The sequence below is a fragment of the Pseudopipra pipra genome, chromosome W (assembly GCF_036250125.1).
Source record: "Pseudopipra pipra isolate bDixPip1 chromosome W, bDixPip1.hap1, whole genome shotgun sequence".
NCBI classification, from domain to species: Eukaryota; Metazoa; Chordata; class Aves; order Passeriformes; family Pipridae; genus Pseudopipra; species Pseudopipra pipra.
The window spans coordinates 32741362-32763273 of NC_087580.1; the positions used below are offsets into that span (position 1 = coordinate 32741362).

Consider the following 21912-nt stretch of genomic DNA (forward strand, 5'->3'; position numbering starts at 1 on the left):
CACACTGCAGAGCCTTACAAAGCCAAATGGACCCTGCGACTCTGTGGAACCTCATGGAATCCAGTGGCCATTCCCACACTGTAAAACCTCATGGATACTGTCAGGTTCCCATTATTAAAAGACACCTCAGCCCAAATTCAGCTGCAAAGGAGACCATGTGCCAAAGTCAGCAGTCCAGGTTTGATTTAACAGTAAACAGGAGGGAGAGAGAGAGAAAGAAATGGAAAGAGAGAGAAGAAGAGGGTGGTGGGAAGACAGAGAGAGAGAGACAGAGATGAAGTAAATGTATCACACCATGGAGATCCCTGAGGTTCCCACCGGTCCTTCTTCACCCTGCTCTGCTCGGTGGAGGGTCCCCAAGTTGTGCTTCTGGGCTATCACTTTTATACAGCCCAAGCCCTGGGTATTCAGGGGGGTAGATGCTGTTCCCACAGCTTGGGCTGCAACGTCTACAAGGACTTGCTTCCTTTCCAACAGCTTTCCATGGTGGGAGTTTTGCCCAGTGTGCTTCCAGTCTGCAGGTGGGAATCTTTGTCTGGATGGGTTCCCCAGACCTGCCTTACCAGCCCTGGCTTCCTGTTGGGACTGTCTGCTCTTTCCCACAGTCTGCACAGTGCAATTCTGTCCTGGGGGCTACTTCCAGAGCTTCACCTCTGTTTAGGCCTTGGAATTAAAGGCCTTCCTGTTTGCCACCAGGGCTTGTGTGTTGTGGTGCCTTATGGGATTTTCCTGCTTTGACAGTGTTTTGAGACAGTTCATTGTGCCCTTCAAGTCCTTCCATGTGCACACACACACACACCACTCTCACCAGTGTCTGGCCCTCCAAAGAACACAAGCCCTGATGATTTGTAGCTCCCACTCCAGTGGTTGGCACTTGGACCTCCCTCCGTACCCAGAGCTCAGAGCTCCCTTGTGCCAGAAAGTTTAAAGATGATGTGCCTCATTCTGCCAAGACAACCCTTGGAAAAAAGTGTCATTCTGTGTTTCCTGGGATAAGAGCAGTCTATTGTCATCTTCCAAAACCTTGGAGAGGTCCCAGAGATCTCCCAGGAAGGAATTTGGGGCTTCAAGCACAGGACCCGTATATAGAGGCTGAGGACTCAGGGGTCAGTGGTGCAAAGATTGAGGACAGTAGAGGAGTAGCCTGAGAGGTCTGGAAGGGGAGTGTCAGAGCTGGTGGAGCTTTTCTTCATGGCAGAAAAAAACCTAAGAAAGAACTAGTGCCACCAAGGGCAGCTGGGATGGCCTAGACCGGTGAAAAGAAGTAAGAAATTTCCCTCTGAGGTCAGTGTTGTGGTGCAATATGTCACAAAGAAGGAGTCTGGATGAGCCCAAGGCTTTGTGTGTGCAGGAAGAGCCAGGGAGGATGCAGAGATGTCAGTGCAGGAAGGTGCCAGCCAGGTGGGGCAGCCGGGGGGATGAGGACAGCCTGCAGGGAAAGGGGCAGGGCATGGACACCATAGGACAGCCTGGGCTGGAGAGGAGACAGGGATGGGGAGAAGCTGAAAGGCCCTGACAGAGCCACCTTCTGCAGGCCTTTGGCCATGGCTGCTGTCTGTGCCCCTGATGTCAGGAGGAGACAAGTGCCCCTTGCAGCCCTGGGGCCTCATGGCCTCCTTGTCCCTGCTCAACAGCCTGGCAGGTGTCACCCCATGGTCCTGCCCTTGGCATTGCCCATCCCACATCCCAGTGCCCCAGGAAGAGCCCTGAGGAATGAGGCAGGGACAGGATCTGCCTTCCCAGGGGCTGGGGGTCAGGGCTTGGCCCGTTTGATTAAGAAAACAAGTCAAGGTTTATTCAGCATCAGAGACACCTTTCCCTTGCTTGTCCATCCTTGTCATCACTGTCTGCAGTTTTCTGCTCTAACAGGAACATGAGGACACTTTCTCAGTTGTGTCCCTCAGTGAGACTCATTAGCACTACAAGAAACTTCAGTGTTTCCATCTCACTTTGACTTCTTGAAAAGTTGTTTGAACTTCCTCTCAGGGACTGAGTCTTATGTAAACAACATCAAACCCCCCTGAGGGTCATGAAATGCCTGGGGCTGTTGCTGTGCTGCTGAGCTGGGCCAGGCTCCTGGCACACAGGGAGCTCCTGGCAAGCAAGAAGAGCTTCAAAGAGACAGCTCTGCTGGTGAGCAGCTCCTCTGCACAGCCCAGCAGGGCTGAGGGCACTGCCAGGGCAGCTCAGGGACACCAGCAGGGCACAGACAGAGCTTCAAGGGGCTCAGCACTGGCAGGATGGCTAAGAGCTCCCTGCAGGAGGAATCTTGGCAGGGCTGCACACGGTGAGTCTGTGGCTGCAGGGCAGTGCAGGGGAAGCTCCTGGAGGCATCTCCTAAAGCTGGCCCAGCCCCAGCTGATGGGATGGGTGAGCAGGGGCTGTTTTGGGGCACTTTGGAAGAGCTGTGAAGCCGGGGGTGCAGCCAGGGGTGCCCAGGGCTGTGGGGCAGAGCAGGGTCCTGCAGCCCAGGGCGCTGTGCTGGGCAGGGACTCTGCTGCCTGCCAGGGGCAGCTCTCAGCCAACTCTCCCAGGGCTGGGGCAGAAGGGCTGTGGGCAAGGAGCAAACCTGGCAGCTGAGGAATGATCTTTTCCATGTCTCACTGTTGCAGGGTCAGACCACTATGTGATATTGAATGGAGAAATTTTTGCAAAGCTCAGAAAAGACAGGGGCTACAGGAAAGGAATTAGTCCTGAGGTGTGTTTCCTGCTTAGGCATTGTAGCATAGACATTTTTCTCTCAGTTCAGGAGGCTGCACTGAAATTCCAGCTCTTTTACTCTCACAGATGAATATTTCAGGCAGTCTCAGAAATGAGCACAGGATCCTGGGCAGTGCTGAACCTTCCCTTGGGGGTGGGCACTATAAGCTGAGTTTTTGGCGGTACATGACCAGAGCTGCTGCTCCTCACAGCACCCTCAGAAAACACAAACCAGAGAAAAGAAATGCCTTTCACTTGGAGGGGATTTCCTTGAAAACTGCACTGGCTTTGCTGAGAAGGGGCTGTCTTAATTGTTCTCTGTGCTTTCCTTTTGTGAACAGACCCTGTCCTAAGGAACAGCAAATGTCCAACAGCAGCTCCCTCACCCACTTCCTCCTCCTGGCATTCACAGACAGGCGGGAGCTGCAGCTCCTGCACTTCTGGCTCTTCCTGGCCATCTCCCTGGCTGCCCTCCTGGCCAACGGCCTCATCCTCAGCGCCATAGCCTGTGACCACCACCTGCACACCCCCATGGGCTTCTTCCTGCTCAACCTCTCCCTCACAGACCTGGGCTGCATCTGCACCACTGTTCCCAAAGCCATGCACAATTCCCTCCATAACACCACAACCATCTCCTACATGGGATGTGCTGCACAGCTCTTTTTCTTTTTCTTCTTCATCTCAGCAGAATTTTCCCTCCTCACCATCATGTGCTACGACCGCTACGTTGCCATCTGCAAACCCCTGCACTACGGGACCCTCCTGGGCAGCAGAGCTTGTGCCCACATGGCAGCAGCTGCCTGGGCTACTGGCTTTCTCTATTCTCTGCTGCACACAGCCAGTACATTTTCCCTGCCCCTGTGCCAGGGCAATGCCCTGGGCCAGTTCTTCTGTGAAATCCCACACATCCTCAAGCTCTCCTGCTCACACTCAGGCTACCTCAGGGAAATTGGGCTTCTTGGGGTTAGTGCTTGTTTTTGTTTTGGTTGTTTCATTTTCATTGTTTTCTCCTATGTGCAGATCTTCAGGGCTGTGCTGAGGATCCCCTCTCAGCAGGGACGGCACAAAGCCTTTTCCATGTGCCTCCCTCACCTGGTCGTGGTCTCCCTGTTTCTCAGCACTGCCATATTTGCCTACCTGAAGCCCCCCTCCATCTCCTCCCCATCACTGGATCTTGCCCTCTCAGTTCTGTATTCGGTGGTGCCTCCATCACTGAACCCCCTCATCTACAGCCTGAGGAACCAGGAGCTCAAGGATGCCATAAAGAAAATGATAACTGGATTTAGAGTCAATAATAAAGTGTGTCTTTTATTCTGCATAACATTCCAAATGTAAGTCACTGCAATCTAAGCCTTTTTTCACCTATATGTCCCTTTTATTGTCAATACATTTCCTCACTCTTTTTCTACTTTTATAATGTTATCCACAAATCAATGGCACTGCTCATGGGATTTCTACATCAATATCTACCATTATTCTGTAATTCAAAGACTTTCAAAAGGCTTGTTCTCTGTACATTTGAGTAGAATAAAGTTCCCTGCCCTTACCTGTGTGCCCAAGATGCTTCCTCAGCCCTTCTCTGGAGCTGCAGGGGCAGTGCCTGTGTGCAGAGCTGGAGGGAAGAGACTCTCAGCACAGCAGCACAGCCAGGAACAAGGGCACTTGCTCCTTCAACATCTGCTCTCCAGCTCCACCCTCTCCTTCCCAGCCCTGCTGTGGGTGCAAGGCCTGAGTGCTCTGGCAGCTCGGGCACAGTCCTGCTGTGTGTCCATGCTGGGATCACAGGCAGGGACAGGCCCTGGGCACTGCTGGCCCAGAGCTGGGCTCCACACCAGCAGCTCCATCAGTAAAGGGCATCTCCTGAGGGCAGGGCAGGAAGGCTTCAGGCTCTTTCTCCACAGTTACTGTCAGCAATGTGCTCCAGGAATGCCCTGGCAAAGCAAATGCCAGTGCCCAGCTGAGAGTGGGAGTGTGCAGGGTGGGGGCACGCAGCAGTGTCCTTGCACAGCCAGAGCTCCTGGCACAGCCCTGAGGGAGCAGCAGGGGCTGGGCTGTGTCTTTGTTCCAGGGACAGCCTGGGAAGGTGCCCCAGGGCCATTGTCACAGAGCAGCCCCTGCAACCCCCATTCCCAGTCCTGGCCTCTCATCCCATCTGCAAGAGGTTGGTTGTCCCTCCATGAAGGGACATCAAGGGACCAGGTCAGAAGTCCAAGTTTGCTTTGTACTGAGGACACTTCAGCATGTCTGTTCCGTCCCTGCCCTGCCTTCTGGCCTGTCCCTTTCCCTGCCCAGCAGGAAAGCAGCCCCGCTGGGCAGCATTTCCCTTGTGCAGGCAGGAAGGGCTCTGCAGGCAGGAGCGGCTTTGCCCTCCAGCAGAGGCACTTCTGCCCTTTCTCAAAGCCCAGAGCACAGCTGGGCACTGGGATGCAGCCAGAGGCACCCACAGCTCCATGGGTCACCCTCTGAGCTGCCTGCACAGCTTCAGTGAGCACCAAACAGAGAAAGAAATGCTCTCACTCACAGGAGTCCAAGCAGGGGAGAGGGGACATGAAGAAGACAAAGGAGATAAAGAATTTAAAGTTAAGAGGCAAATATATCCATTGATAGAAGGGACTAGGACAGTAAGATATCATCAGTGGAGTTTTCCCTAAACGGTATATGAGGCTGCTACAGCTCCACCACTCTGAGTGACCCCTGACTGAGGACAGCACAGTCTCTGCTCCCAGCACTGTCACTGCCATTTCCTGCACCTTTGGCACATGCAGAGTGTTTCCTGCTGTTGCCCCATCCCATGACCAGCACTGGGCTGTTTGCCAGCCCTGCTCTCTGCAAGACCCATGCACTGGAAGGGTTGTCTCCAGCAGAGCTGCACCCTGGCTCGGGGCCTTTCTGTCATCTACAGTCACCATTTCCTGCTTTTCCCAGACACTTGTTGTGACCCTGATGTACTGGGTCACTTCTTCTGTGACCTTGCTCCAGGGCTGGAACTCTCCTGCAGTGTCACCATGACACTCCTGCTCTCTGCTTTCCAGGTTTCATTTTCTGATCCAGTCTTCCCCTCCTGTTCACAGGGACATCCTGTGAGTGCTTCAGAGCTGCCATCCTGGGGCAGCTCCTGCCCAGCATGGGCAGGCACAAGGTCTCTCCACCTGCTCCTCTCCCCTCCCCAGTGCCACTGTTTTCTGCAGCCTCCTCCTCCTTGCCCAGCACAGCCCTCCTGGCACAGTTGGACACAGCCCTTGTTCTACCCCCTCCTCAGGCACCTGCCCAACCCCCTCAGCTCCAACCTGATAGCCAGAAACCTTCAGGGCAGGGAGGCACTGGGGAAAATGCTCAGGACACGCATGGACTGCAGGGAGAGACCACTGGAGTGATGGGTCTGTAGGGAGAAATCACTGCTGCCTCCCTTCTGAATCACCCTCAGGACCTGGACAAACCTGGATTTTTTCTTGTTTCCATGAGGCCCTGCAGTGTCAAAATGGCCCCTTGATTCCATGAGGCTGCACAGTGTCCCCGGGTTCCTTTGGCTCCAGAATGCCCTGTTATGTCACAGTGGTCCCTTCAGTCCATGAGGTGTCCTCAGTGTCAGAATGACCCCTTTATTCCATGAAGTTGCACAGTGTCCCTACGTTCCATTTTTCCACGAGTTTCCCCAGTATCACAATGGCCCCTTGATTCCATGAGGTTGCACAGTGTCATCACAAAGCTGAGCCCATCCTGATGAAAGTTCTGAGGAGGTTAGGAGGAACTGGGACAAAAGGGAAGGAAAATTGGGGAAGGAAAGAGGGGCTTGACTAAGAGACAGGAAAGATTTTGATGAAATAAAACCAGGTTCAGGGAATGCTGAGGGTGCTGAAACACTGACTGTGCAAACACTCCTGATTGACCTTTATGCACTTTGTAACCTCAAGCCCCAACACTACCCAAAAGTGCTGCCCCTCCCATTGAAAGGAATCCACTGCTCTAATTCCAAGCCAAAAAAACCCCAAACCCAGAACTCCAGACTCTTTTGTGTCCTCTAATGCCCACCCCATTCCCAAACCTGTGTTACCAGTATGAAAAACCAAGTTTTTATCCTAACCCAGCGCAAAAAGCTCTTCCCCTAATCATGAACCAGACACTGCCAGCAGAACAACAAACCCCCCAAAGTTCTGCCTAATCCCCACCCTGAGCTCTAAACCCCAAGCCCTGACCATTAAGCACCTCCACAGCCCTTGGGAGCAGGGCAAGGACCTGCAGGGCCCAGAGCAGGCCCAGGGGGTTGGCAGAGGAACGGGAGGTGACCTGGATCTGCTCAGCTCTGCAGTGACCCCCAGGAGAAGGGCCTGGGCTCTGGGAGGGATGTCCTGTGGCACAGGGGCTCAGGATCCAAGTTAAGAAGACCAAGTGTACAAGGCAACAGCCAGAACTGGTGCAGAGACATCAGGGAGGGTCTAGAAATGCTGCTGGGAGGGGGTGGGAAAGCAGGAGGGGTGTGTGCAGCCTGCAAGGCCAGAGCAGCAGCAGGGCCAGGGCAGGACAGCCTGCAGGAGAGATGGCCAAGGGCTCTGGCAGGGCTGCAAGGCCCAAAGGCACCCAGGCCTTTGTCCCCTTGCCTCTGGCAGCTGCCTCTGCCACTCAGGCCAACACAAGCACCTTTCCTGGCAGGTTCTGCCCTTGGTTTCTGCCTCGCCCCTCCCTCAGGAGCCTGGCAGGGGTTGCCCAGTTTTGGGCCTTTGTTGTTGCTCCCCCTCCCATCCCAGTGCCCCCCAAACAGCCCTGAGCCAGCCGGGAGGGACAGGATCTGCTGGGCCAGGGCCTGGGGCTCAGGCCTTGGCCTTTGTGCTCCACAAAACCAAGGCAGGCTTTGCTCAGCATTGCAGGGGCCTGCCCAGAGCCTTTGTCTGCCTGCACTCCTGGCCTCCAAGGAGCTGCTCCAAGGAGTCCCTGGGGAGGCTTTGTCAGGGCCTGCCCTCAGTGGGGCCCAGCAATGCTTCAAGGCACTTGGAGTTTGGCTTCTGACTTCTTCAGCAGCTTCTTCAATCTTCTCTCAGCACCTCAGGATCATGGATGCAGCTGTAAACACACTGTGGGGCTCATTAAAACACTGAAAAACAAATTATTTTCATTCCTTTAATTATCCTCAAGTCTTCAAGACTTCTAGAGCTAATTGGAGTTGTTTTGTAGTTTAGCTAAGGAGGATGACTTTAAAGTGAAAGTCATGAAAAATATATATTTTTTCATGAAAGGGAATGATTTCCACAGAGCCTTGGGATGCAAGAGGGTCAGGGCACAAACGAATTGGATCCAAAGATAAGGGGACAAAAGACATTACTAGCACTTAATCACTGACCAATTGAACAGTTATCAGGTGATTCAATAGCATGTGCTACAATTTTAACAGTGACTGAATTATAGATTCACAACAACAACAGTCCCACCACAGCCAATTCACACCCATAGCCAGGCAGAGATGTGTGGACACATCAAGAGCTGGGTGCGGAAAGGTCCCTCTCCCAAATTCTCCTTGTTGTCAGGGAAAAACTCCCCCAAATCCCTTTGTGTTTCCAACAGACAAGGGTCACAGCTGGAGGAGTGTTTGTGGAGGGGGATCAGAATTGTCCTGGGCACCAGCGAGGGTCTTTGAAGTGTTGCAAACTGGAGGGTTCCCGAGCTGGGAGAGGCTGCCAGAGGTGTCCCACTGAGAGGGAGGTGCTGGGGAGCTGCCAGGGCCTCCCTCAGCCCCGCTGGTTGTGGGCTCCCAAGGTGACTGGCTTTAGTTATCTGCTGAATTTCCATCCTGGTGTCAGGAATGACTGGAGTTTCCAAACTATTTGGGAATTGTATCCTAACCGTTCCATTTGGGTTACGATTCTGGTAGGGAATGTTCCAAGGCTACCCAGTGTTCCCCATCTCTTACACCCATCCAAATCAGCTGGATGGTTTCTTGACAATGTGTCCCGAGGGGCGGCACCTCCGATGCCATAGAAACCCCTCCCCCTGGATTAGGAAACCTTTGGAATTCAGGAGGTGTTCCAGTGGAGCATGAAAATGAACAGCAATTTTCCTAAAGCCCAGACCCAAGCAGAACAAAGCCAGGCCCCCTCAGTGGCAGAGCAAAGGTCCCCCATCCCTGTGTCCCTGTGGCCGCTGAGGCGGCAGCGCAGGCCCGAGGCGGTGCCGGGTCCCGGTGCAGCCGGGGCAGAGCGGCGGCTGCGCGAGCGGCAACCCCGGCGGTGAGTGCGGCAGCCCCGTGGGAGCGGCGGCTCCGGGCACAGACGCCGGCGGCAGCCGCTGTGGCTCCTGGAACCGAGTGGCCATTGGGACACTGCAGGGCCTCCTGGAATCCAGGGGCCAGTGGGACACTGGGGAGCCTCTTAGAGCCAAGGGAACCCTGGGATATTCTGGAACATCGTGGAATCAAGGAGCATTTGTGACACTGTAGGGAGTCAAGGAAGCAAAAGAAAGAAGAGACACTATGGAACCTCATGGAACCAAGGGTTCATTGTGACACTGCAGGGCCTCATGGAACCAAAGGAAGCCTCAGAGTTTTTGCAACCTCATGGAATCAAGGGGCTATTTCTGTCAGGATGCTCTGCTCTGATAATACCTAAAAAATGATCAGAGAATACAAACAATACAAGCTCTCTCTAGTGAGTTACTGCTGGTGTCGTGGTGCTGTTTTTAATGTTGAATTATGCTAAACCCAAAATGTTTCATGAAACTTCAAGCACACATCCTGCTTTCTGAAGCAGGATTTGACAGATAAGCTGCTCCCTGGCCTTGAAATACGTCTGGCAGTCAAACCCTTGATAACTATAAAAGCCCCATCCAACTGTCATGGTGCAGATTCTTCCACAGACTTCCTTGAAGTGTGTGGAGCTTCTGCCATGAAGCAGGGGCAGCTCTTCATGGTCACTCTCCAGGGGTTAAGTGAAAGAGAGAGAACTACTCCCTATCGTTGTGGGGTGAGTTACCTCAATCTCTGCTTCAGGATTGTTTCTTTTTGCTGGCTTTGATCCAACTGCTTTAATAGAATGACTTTGATAGACTACAATATCCTATCTTAAACTATACTGCTAGGAGTTTTTTGGCTTTTATACTGGGCAGTAAATAATTCTGATTGAGGTCTTTTGTCTGCTCACTTGTCTGGTAAATTTTCTGTTCATTTGACATAATAAATAATTCATTTTAAAGAAATATTTCTGATTTGCCATCACTAAAACTTGCAGGACAAAGTGATTGAATCACACCTCTATAATTCCTTCAAATGAAACCAAAATCTGAGCCTGAGATTGGGTCCAGCCACCCCCAGGCTCCTCTCTGAGAAGGAATTTAGAAAGCAAAAGGGTCCGGTCTGCACCTCGTAGCTCAACGAGACGGCTTCTGCCATCAACTTTGTCTAAGCCTTCCACCCCCCCAGCCCCAAGCTGTGACACATGGGCATGTCTTGTGCATGCAGGGCAAACATGGACCCCTGAGCTGGTCATTTGATGTCCCTCCTTGGAGGGAAGAACAAGCCCAATGGCCTGGGGTGAGAGGCCAGTGCTGGGAGCGGCGCTGGCTGTGCCAGGGCACTGCTGGGTGCCCCCACCCTGAGCACTCCCACCCTTGTGCTGGTCACTGCTGTTTTCCTCTGCAGGGCGTTGTGTTGGGCACATCCTGGAGAGCAAAGTGGAAAGCAGATGGAAGCTTTGAGGCCCTGGCCTGAGGAGATGCCCCTGCAGGATGGCAGTGCTGCTGCAGAGGTCAGCTCTGTGCCAGCAGTGCCCGTGGCTGTCCCTGCCTGCAGTCCCTGGACAGTCCTGCAGCAGGACTGGGACCCACTGCCAGAGCACTGAGGCCTCCAACAACACAGGGCTCTGCAGGACAGTGTGGAAGGGAAGGGAGAGGAGGCCATGCAGGAGAAGGGCTGCTGCTCCCTGGCAGTGCTGCTCTGCTGGGACTCTCTTCTGGCCCAGCTCTGCACAGAGGCACCTACCCTGCAGCTGCAGAGAAGTCAGAGAGGAAAGATGTCAGGCAAACAAGTCAATGCAGAGTTCTTTATTTGGTTTAAGAAGACAGTGAGTACAACTGCCAATTTGTACAGCCTGTGGGCTAGGCTAGAAAGGCAAACATTGAATTAGAAATGGTCTTTATATATATATAAATTTATTTACATTTTATATATATATATATCTTTATATATGTATAAAGATTTTTTTGGTGTGAACAAATTCTCACAAAAAAACCACCTCTACTAGGAGTAAAAAACAGAGAAGGTATGGTGGGCCTTTAATGAAATCCATAACAGGATTGGCCTTTAATGAGGAAGATAGCATGCAGAAGAAGGAGAGTTTATTGCTTCTGAAAAACACCCAGTTATGATTTTCCTCAGGGCATCCTTGAGCTCCTGGTTCCTCAGGCTGTAGATGAGGGGGTTCAGTGTTGGAGACATCACTGAGTACAGAACTGACACAATAAGATCCAGGGATGGGGAGGAGATGGAGGGAGGCTTCAGGTAGGCAAAGAATGAGGTGCTGATAAACAGGGAGACCACGGCCAGGTGAGGGAGGCACGTGGAAAAGGCTTTGTGCCGTCCCTGCTGAGAGGGGATCCTCAGCACAGCCCTGAAGATCTGCACATAGGAGAAAACAATGAAAATGAAACAACTGAACACTAAACAGGCAATAACCATAAGAAGCCAAATTTCCCTGAGGTAGCCTGAGTGTGAGCAGGAGAGCTTGAGGATGTGTGGGATTTCACAGAAGAACTGGCCCAGGGCATTGCCCTGGCACAGGGGCAGGGAAAATGTATTGGCTGTGTGCAGCAGAGCATTGAGAAAGCCAGTGGCCCAGGCAGCTGCTGCCATGTGGGCACAAGCTCTGCTGCCCAGGAGGGTCCCGTAGTGCAGGGGTTTGCAGATGGCAACGTAGCGGTCGTAGCACATGATGGTGAGGAGGGAAAACTCTGTTCCAAGAAAGAAGACAAGCAGAAAAACCTGTGCAGCACATCCCATGTAGGTGATGGTTGTGGTGTCCCATAGGGAATTGTGCATGGCTTTGGGGACAGTGGTGCAGATGCAGCCCAGGTCTGTGAGGGAGAGGTTGAGCAGGAAGAAGCCCATGGGGGTGTGCAGGTGGTGGTCACAGGCTACAGCGCTGAGGATGAGGCCGTTGGCCAGGAGGGCAGCCAGGGAGATGGCCAGGAAGAGGCAGAAGTGCAGGAGCTGCAGCTCCCTCCTGTCTGCGACTGCCAGGAGGAGGAACTGGGGCATGGAGCTGCTGTTGGACATTTGCTGCTTCTTAGCACGGAGTCTGCTCAGAAAAGGAAGCCACAGGGTAAAGTTTAGACAGATGCCTCTGACAATATCACTCCAGATCTCAATACAATTCATTTAAGGATTAAATCAATTTTTTCTCTCTAATAAGTGCTGGCAGAGGGCTGTGTGTGGCAGGAGCTCTTGCCATGTGTTGTCAAGTAGTTCAGTGTGTTTCCAGGCCAGCACTGTAGTTGTGCTGGACAGAGCAGGACAGGAGCCCTCCTGCAGAGAAGCCAAGAGCTGGGACAGGAGAGTGCCCACCCCCAAGGGAAGGCTCAGCACTGCCCAGGATCCTGCCCAGGCAGAGCTGGGCCTTGCTGGGGGCAGCACCAAACCCAGCAGCGCAGGCCTAGCAGAGAGGGCAGGGTCCTGCAGGGGAGATGTTCTTCAGGCAGAGGCAAGTCCTTGCCCAGCACACAGTGCCCAGCAGAGCTGCAGGGAAGGCCCCCCAGAGCTGTCTGAACGCCCCCTCCCCCAGGCCTTGGGGGCACTTGCCCCCCACTCCCTGCCCAGGGCTCTGCTGCCTGGAGCTGTCCCTGCCAGCAGCTGCTTCCCTGGGCCCAGGGCTGGGCCCTGGCAGTGCTGCCAGAGCCCATCCCAGCCCTGGCAGCGCTGCCAGAGCCCATCCCAGCCCTGGGGGCTCAGCTCTGCCCTGCAGAGCCCTCCCAGCAGCACAGGGCACTGCCCAGGGGCATCTCTGCCTGGGCAGGCTCTGATGGCAATGTCAGAGCAACCCTGAGGAGGCTGGAAAAGTGACACTGATGCGTCTATAAGACAGTCTTGATGTCTAATACTCTCAGGTTCAATCCCCTCTAATCTAACAGAGTTCAAGTTGCAGTGTCTCCTCCTGTGCTCAGAGATTAATTTCCTTGTCACAGTCAGCACCCAGACAACCCAGAGTATAACACTGAAAGAACTGGTTCATTCTCTTGAAGGTACCCCCTGTCTGTCTGTGCCTCTTGCAAATACCTTCTGGGAAATTTCCAGCTTTGATCTGGAGCTGTGACCAGCCCTCATCCCTGCAGCCCACTTTGGAGATCAGAAGGACTCTGCCCTGCTCTGCCCTCCCAGGAATTGTTCCTTCCCCACAGCCCTTCTCCCCCAGCCCCGTGGCAGCTCCTTGGCCGGGCTGAGAGCTGACCCTGGCAGGCAGCAGAGTCCCTGCCCCAGCACACAGAGCCCTGGGGGCAGGACCCTGCTCTGCACCACAGCCCTGGGCACCCCTGGCTGCACCCCCACCTTCCCACCCCACAGCCAGCCCTGGCACAGGGAACCTTCTGGCCCTGGGCCTCTGATGGGGCAGCAGCAAGTCCTGCTCTGCAGCAGCTTCTCCTGCTGCACCCCAGCAAATCCAGCAGAGCCATCCTGACAGCTCCTGCCACTGCTGCCATTTGGCAGCTGGCAGAGGCACTTGCAGGAACTCACCTGCACTGTTCTGCAGCCAGAGCCTGACCATGGCAAAGGGCTGGCAAGGTTCCTGCCCTGAGCAGCTCTGCCCTGTCCTCCCACCCCAGGATCCCTTGAACCTCCTGCTCCCTTCTCCTCTCTGCCCTTGCTGCCTGCAGCTCCTGCCCTGCTCTGCCATATGGCCACTTCCCCTGCACTGCAGCAACTGGGAGAGTCCTGCTGAAAGATCCTGGAAGCTGTGGGATGTGACAGCTTTAAGAGATGCCTCCAGGAAGGCAAGTTGGTCTTTCCTACAGCCAGAGAATTCTTCCTTCAAATCCTGGGAAGGTTTCTCCCATGGTGACAGCTCAGCCACCTCCCAGCCCAGGCTGCCTCTCATCTCTCTGCCTTCTCTCCTGTGCCCTGGGTGCTGCAGGCAGTGCCCTCAGCCCTGCTGGGCTGTGCAGAGGAGCTGCTCACCAGCAGAGCTGTCTCTTTGAAGCTCTTCTTGCTTGCCAGGAGCTCCCTGTGTGCCAGGAGCCTGGCCCAGCTCAGCAGCACAGCAACAGCCCCAGGCAGCCCTTTCTCTGCCCCTCTGGGCTCCCTCCAGCAGTCCCTGGGGCTCCAGGGGAACCTGCTGGCACACAGCTGAAGGAAATAATGATGTTCCTTCTCTCAGCTGGGCACAGACACTTCTTTCAGCACTGTCATTTCTCCAAACACACACAGAGTTAAGTCCAAGAGTCCCCTTTTCATGTCCCATCATTAGACAGGAAACCCAGACAGTGCCCAGGAGGGATCTCCTTCACCTGCACTGAGGGAAGGGACTCAGCTGAGTCAACAGAGGTGTCTCCTTGTGGCTCTGCAGACCTGGGGCCAGAAGGACACTCATCTCCCTCCACAACCCCCATGGGCTGGGATTCCTCCTGCCCCACTTCAGTGGGCCCAAAACAGGCCCCTGCAGGTGACTCCTTGTCCCAACTCCCATGAGAATGAATGAAGACCAAAGCCAGGAGTGACCTGCTGGGACACAAAGCCCTGGTTCCTTCTGAGGGGCCAGAGGTGACCGAGATTCCTGCTGGGAACTGCAGGCTCCAATGGAGCAGTTCCTAGGGACAGGGCAGCAGCTGTGGGATCTTCTTGGAGGCTGCTGGGACATTGCTTTGGCCAACTTCAGTGGCAGAAGGGCCCCACATGTAGGACAGGGGAACCTGTCACTGTTCCTTCTGTCCAGGGCAGCACCTAGAGGTGCTCAGGTGATCAAATGGAGTCAGGTGGCACAGGGAGAGAGGTCTCTCTCCTGTTCTTTATCAGAGGTATTTTCTACATGTCCTCAGAGCACAATGGCAGTTGTCTCCTGGACATCCCTTCACTGCTGAAGATAATTCAGGGCAGCTGAGCCTGGATTGAACAGCCAAAGAGGGGCCTGTAGTGCCAGGGGAGGTGCCAGGGCTCTGCAGCACAAGTGCAGCAGCTGCCATGGACAGCACAGGGCCTGTGCAGGAAGCCCATCCCCATTCCCAGCAGTTGTGGGACAGGCACCACCCAGGGCTTCTCAGACACACTGGGTGCCTTTGGGGCAGGGAGTGAATCCCAGCCCTGCAGGGACACAAAGGCTGTCCCTTCTCTGCCCAGCCAAGGCCAGGCCAGGCACGAGTCCAAAGCACATCAGCCCAGGCTGTCCACACTTGTTTCCTCCCTCTGCTGGCTCTTCTCTCCCCCAGCATTTCAGCAGCATGTGCTGATCTCCTCAGGGATCAGGCCTGGGATTTTCCCCCTGGGCCCGAGTCCCAGCATGTCCACCCCCAAGGCCATTGTCAGCAAAGCCTCTGCACACCCCAGCTCTCGGGGCTTTCAGAGCAGCTTTCCCCACTGCAAGTCTGTTCTTACCCCGGTGCCCCCGCTGAGGGGCTGCAGCCAGACAGGCCCCAATGCCCTGCGTGTGGGGCACAGGCAGGAGGAGCTGCAGCCCCAAGTCTCTCTTCATTCCACTTGCAGGCAATAACAGCCCAGGCCTGCTGAGACAGTTCCCAGGTTGCAGGGCTGTGATGGGTTGGGAGAAGGCCAAGGAGACACAGGAGAGAAAGAGCAGGAGAGAGGTGTCCTCAGCAGGAATTTGCTTCTTGGAGCTGTGGAGCTGCTCTAGGGGATGAACAACTTGGGTGAACTTTTTTGGTTGAGTGTCAGAGGAGAGAGTGGTTTGGGTGACATTATGAAGTGAGTCAAAGAACCCATTCAAGTTGGCTTTGATAACCCTGGAATTCACTGGAAAAGCAGCACGACAGGATGCAAAGAGTCCCAGAGGTTTGTGCAGAGTCTTGTGAAGACACTCCTTGGGACACAGGCCTTGAGAGCACAGCTGGCAGGTTGGTGGACAAGAGGGAGACTCATCTGCATCTGCTTCTCTCCAAGAGGAACCAAGAGGTTACCATAGTAACTGACCGTAGCAACAGGAATGTATGCTGGTTGCCATGTTAACTGCCCATAGCAATGGGAATGTATGATGGTTGCCACGGTAACTGACCGTAACAACAGAAATGTATGCTGGTTGCCATGGTAACCAACCATAGCAATGGGAATGTATGATGGTTGCCATGGTAACTGACCATGGGAACAGCAATGTATGATGGTTGCCATGGTATTTGACTGTATCAGTGAGAGGTATGATGGTTCCCATGGTAACTGATAGTAGCAATGAGAATGTATGATGGTTATCATGGTAACCGACTGTACCAGTGGGAAATATGATGGTTTCTGTGGTAAATGACCGTAGCAACAGGAATGTATGCTGGTTTCCATGGTAACGGTAGCAACGAGAATGTATACTGGTTGCCATGGTGACCGACCATAGGAATGTGACTTTATGATGGTTGCCATGGTAATCGAGCATAGCAATGCGAATCTATGATGGTTGCCATGGTAACAAACCGTAGCAATGGAAATGTGTGATGTTTGCCATAGTAACTGTAGCAATGGGAATGATTGGTGCTTGCCGTGGTAACCGACCATAGCAATGGGAATGTATGATGGTTGCCATGGTAACCGACTGTACCAAAGGGAAATATGATGGTTGCCATGGTAACTGACCGTAGCAATTTGAATGTATGATGGTTGTCATAGTAACCGACCATAGATGTGGGAATGTGTGCTGGTTACAATGGTAAACGACCATAGCAATTGGAAGTATGATGGTAACCATGGTAACTGACTGTAGAAACGGGAATGCATGCTGGTTGCCATGGTAACCGACTGTAGCAATGGGAATTCATGCTGTTTGCCATGGTAACCAACCATAGCAGTAAGAATGTATGATGTTTGCCATGGTAACTGACCGTACCAACTGAAATGTGTGATGGTTGCCATGGTTACTGACTGTAGAATGAAAAAATGTATGCTCATCGCCATGGTAACCGACCATAGCAATGGGAGTGCATTAAGGTTGCCATTATAACCGATCATAGCAACAGGAATCTATGATGGTTGCCAGAGTAACTGACCATAGCAATGGGACTGTATGATGGTTTCCATGTAACTGACCTTTGCAGTGGGAAATGTGTGATGCTTGCCATGGTAACTGAGTGTAGCAATGGAAATGTATGCTGGTTATCATGGTAACCAACCATAGCAATAAGAATGTATGATGATTGCCATGGTAATCTACTGTAGCAATGGGAATGTATGATGTTGCCATGGTAACTGACAGTAGCAAGGGGAATGTGTGATGGTTGCCATGGTAACTGACTAAAGCAATGGGAAATGTATGCTGGTTGCCATGGTAACCAACCATGGCATAAAGAATGTATGATGGTTGCCATGGTAACTGACCCTAGCAACTGGAATGGATGATGGTTGCCATGGTAACAGACCATAGCAATGGGAATGTAAGATGGTTGCCATGGTAACCGACTATGGCAATGGGGATGCATTATGGTTGCCATGGTAAACTGACTGTAGCAACTGGAAGTATGATGGTTGCCATGGTAACTGACTGTAGCAACGGAAATGTATGATGGTTGCCACAGTAACTGACCATAGAAACGACAATGTATGGTGATTGCCATGGTAACGGACTGTACCAGTGGGAAGTATGTTGGCTGCCATGGGAACTGACTGTAGCAACGAGAATGAATGCTAGTTGCCATGGTAAATGACCATAGCAACGTGACTGTATGATGGTTGCCATGGTAACCTACTGTAGCAATGGGAATGTATGATGTTGCCATGGTAACTGACAGTAGGAACGGGAATGTATGATGGTTGCCATGGTAACTGAACATAGAAACTGGAATTCAGATGGTTGCCATGCTAACTGTTCGTAGCAATGTGGCTACATGATGTTTGCCATGGTAACTGATTGTAGCAGTGTACAGTATGATGGTTGCCATGGTAATCGACCACAGCAAAGGGGATGTGTGAAGGTTGCCATGGTAACTGACTGTAGCAATGGGAATAAATGATGTTGCCATGGTAACCGACTACAGCAATGGGAATGTGTGGTGGTTACCATGGTAACCGACCATAGCAATGGGAATGTATGATGGTTGCCATGGTAACCAACAATAACAGTGGGACTGTATCGTGGTTGCCATGGTAAGTGACCGTAGCAAAAGGAATGTATGATGATTGCCATGGTAACTGACTGTAGCAATAGGAATGTATGGTGCTTGCCATGGTAACCGACTGTAGGAATGGGAACGTATGATGGTTTCCATGGTAACCAACTGATAGTAGCAATGGGACTGTATGATGGTTGCCAGGGTAACTGACCGCAGAAATGGCAATTTATGATGTTTGCTATGGTAACTGACAGTAGGAATGGGAATGTATGATGGTTGCCATGGTAACTAACTGTAGCAACAGGAATATATGCTGGTTGCCATGGTAACTGCCCATAACAATGGAAATGTCTGATGGTTGCCATGGTAACTGACCATAGCAATGGGACTGTATCATGGTTGCCATGGTAACCGAGCATAGCAATGGGAATGTGTGATGATTGCCATGGTAATGACCGTGGCAATTGTAATGTATGATGGTTGCCATGGTAACTGATTGTAGGAATGGGAATGTGTGACGGTTCCCATGGTAACCAATTGTACCAGTGTGAAGTATGATGGTTGCTGTAGTAACCGACCATAGCAATGCGAGTGCATGATGGTTGCCAAGGTAACTGACTGTACCAATGGCAATGTATGATGGTTGCCGTGGTAACTGACCATGGCAATGAGAATATATGCTGGTTGCCATGGTAGCCAAGCATACCAGTGGGAATGTATGATCGTTGCCACGGTAACTGACTGTAGCAACTGTGTGATGGTTGCCATGGTAACTGACTTTAGCAATGGGAATGTATGGTAGTTGCTGTGGTAACTGACTGTGGCAATAAGAATATATGCTGTTTGCCATGGTAACTGACCATAGCAGTGGGAATGTAGGATGGTTGCCAAGGTAACCGACCGTATCAAGGCAACTGTATGATGGTTGCCATAGTAACCAACTGTAGCAATGGGAATGTGTGATGGTTGCCATGGTCACTGAGCATAGCAATTGGAATGTATGCTGGTTGAAATGGTAACTGATCGTAGCAGTGGGAAGTATGCTGTTTGCCACAGTAAATGACTGTAGCAATGGGAATGTATTAAGGTTGCCATGGTGACCGGCCATAGAAATGACAATGTATTATGGTTGCCACGGTAACTGACCATAGCAATGGGAATGCATGCTGGTTGTCATGGCAACTGTGATTTACTTAGACTATGAGCACAATATTTTCATCTGCAAAAACATGAGTGAGTGCCCAGAGATCTCCCAAGATGGGCTTGAAAGGTCTCAAGCACATGAGCACTAGAGAGGGGCTAAGGAGCTGTGGCCTCACTGGTGTGGAGACTGAGGACAGTACAGGACAGCCCTGAGAGGGCTTGAAGCGAGGGTTTAGAGCTGATGGATCCTTTTGTCATAGCAGAAAAGAGCATGAGAAAGAAAGAATTAATGCCAAGTGCAGCTGGGGAGGTCCTGAGTGGACATGAGGAAAAAGGAATTTCACTCCATGGAAAACACTGTGCTGCAACACATCACCCAGGAGGAGTCTGGATGAGCCCAAGGCTTTGTGTGTGCAGGAAGAGCCAGGGAGGATGCAGAGATGTCAGTGCAGGAAGGTGCCAGCCAGGTGGGGCAGCCGGGGGGATGACGACAGCCTGCAGGGAAAGGGGCAGGGCATGGACACCGTAGGACAGCCTGGGCTGGAGAGGAGACAGGGAGGGGGAGAAGCTGAAAGGCCCTGACACAGCCACCTTCTGCAGGCCTTTGGCCAGGGCTGCTGTCTGTGCCCCTGATGCCAGGAGGAGGGGAGTGCCCCTTGCAGCCCTGGGGCCTCATGGCCTCCTTGTTCCTGCTCAGCAGCCTGGCAGGTGCCACCCCATGGTCCTGCCTTTGGCATTGCACATCCCACATCCCAGTGCCCCAGGAAGAGCCCTGAGGAATGAGGCAGGGACAGGATGTCTCTTCCAAGGGGCTGGGGATCAGGGCTTGGCCCTTTAGATTAAGGAAACAAGTCAAGGTTTATTCAGCATCAGAGCCACCTTTCCCTTGCTTGTCCATCCTTGTCATCACTGTCTGCAGGTTTCTGCTCTAACTGGAACTTGGGGACACATTCTCAGTTGTGTCCCTCAGTGAGACTCATTAGCACTACAAGAAACTTTCCTGTTTCAATCTCACTTTGACTTCTTGAAAAGTTGTTTGAACTTCCTCTCAGGGACTGAGTCTCATGTAAACAACACCAATCCCCCTGAGGGTCATGAAATGCCTGGGGCTGTTGATGTGCTGCTGAGCTGGGCCAGGCTCCTGGCACACAGGGAGCTCCTGGCAAGCAAGAAGAGCTTCAAAGAGACAGCTCTGCTGGTGAGCAGCTCCTCTGCACAGCCCAGCAGGGCTGAGGGCACTGCCTGCAGCACCCAGGGCACAAAAGCAAGGCAGACAGAGGTTACACACAGCCTGGGCTGGGAGGGAAGTCGAGACGAAGATCCACTGGAGGAGGAATCTTTCCAGGCTTCCACATGGTAAGTCAGCATGAAGGGCAATGTGTCTGCAGTTGATGCAAAGATCTCCTAAGGCTGGCACATCCCACTCCCTGCTGCACCATCCCTGGCACATCCCAGCAGGGTTCCCTTCTCCCAGGGATGGCTGCAGGGTTGTGAAGCCAGGCTGTGCCACCCAGGCTGCCCCAAGCTGTCCTGCAGAGCAGGGTCCTGCAGCCCAGGGCTGTGCCGGGGCAGGAGCTCTGCCACTGCCAGGGGCAGCTCTCAGCCGGGTTGGGGAGCTCCCTCAGGGCTGGGCAGAGGCTGGGGGTGGAAAGAGCAAAGCCTGGCAGGGCAGGGCAGGTTTCTTCTGCTATCATGTGAGAGTTTCATGTGTCAGGGCTGCTCACAGAACCAGAGCACCCCAGGATATTTTCCAGGGGATACTTCAAGGGGAAGGTCCAAGGAGGGATTTCTCTCAAGCTCTCAAGCCACATGCCTGGTGGTTTGAGTTCCAGAGGGAACTCTGAGGAGCTGCCCAGGGCTGGGAACAACTTGCTGGCACTGTTGGTGTCTGGGAGGTGGCCCAGGTGGCTCAGGGTGATGCTGCCCTGAGTGCCCAGTGGGCTCTGCCCTGGCCTCTCCCAGCTGGACCCTCCCTCTGCATTTCCTTGGTTCTCAGCTTGCCCCTGGTCCTGAGGTTGTTCTCTCCTTCTCTCTGTCAGACTCACTGGGAGGGGAGTTCAAGCTACACAGTCCAACACTGATCCTGGGATTCCCCTATGGCAGGTGTGTCCCTGGAAATGCACATTCCAAATTGTCCTCTGCCCTGGGGGGCTGTGGACAGTGAAGTCTGTGGGCCTGGGTAAGGAGCTCTTTTCCCCTCAATGAGACCTCATCTTTAAGACACTTGGCTCTTTTCTGAGGTGTCCTTCCAAGCTGGGAGCTGCCCTCGAGAATGTAAACCATCCTCCCAGCACAGCTGTGTTCTCTGAAAGCCCCAGTGGAGAGGGGCAGAGATGCTGTGCCCATGCCAGGAGATACTGTTGGGTTGGGGAGATGAGCCACGAGTGTCCTTGTCTCCAAGTGGGATGCTGAGCCCTTGAGACAGGCTGAGACATTAAGGGGTCTGGGATGGATCCCTCTGCTCTCAACAGGGTCTGGTGGCTTTTCAGACCAAAAAGAGAGTGTAATCAATCTCCATCTCAGGAAAGAGCAAAGCCTGGACAGTTGCGAACAACAGAGAGGGACAGACCAGCTCCCCTCACTCTGCACAAAGCCCCAGACAATCCTCCTGCCGGGCAGGACCTGCTCTGTTCTTCCTGAGTGCATCAGAAGTGCTGAGGGGTTCTGACATTCAGGAACACTCCTCAGCAGAGATGAGGGGAGTTTAAAAAAAACAAACTCAAACTTCTGAAACTGCCTTCTGCTCTCTTGGTTCTTCTGGGAGTGCAGATGCTGACAAGCCCTTTTGCACTGAGAGCAGTTCCATCTGACACAGCTGAACACCAGGAGGGGCCTCTGTGCCCACCA

General features: G+C 53.0%; 3 protein-coding genes across 3 annotated transcripts in view; 1 reads left to right on the forward strand and 2 right to left on the reverse strand.

The window, feature by feature from the left end:
- Nucleotides 1–21912, reverse strand: part of LOC135405247 (zinc finger protein 493-like) — a 292184-nt gene that overhangs the window by 17232 nt on the left and 253040 nt on the right. The gene's annotated exons all lie outside the window — the stretch shown is intronic.
- On the forward strand, nucleotides 3058–4035 carry LOC135404592 (olfactory receptor 14J1-like). The gene has a single exon (XM_064639327.1). It carries the CDS (start codon nucleotides 3064–3066, stop codon nucleotides 4033–4035), a length of 972 nt encoding a protein of 323 aa, XP_064495397.1. The 5' UTR covers nucleotides 3058–3063.
- Nucleotides 11108–11649, reverse strand: LOC135405566 (olfactory receptor 14J1-like; the record flags this gene model as incomplete). The annotated part of the gene is made up of 1 exon (XM_064640273.1): nucleotides 11108–11649. A coding segment is annotated over exon 1 (501 nt), but the record flags the coding sequence as incomplete, so codon positions are not given.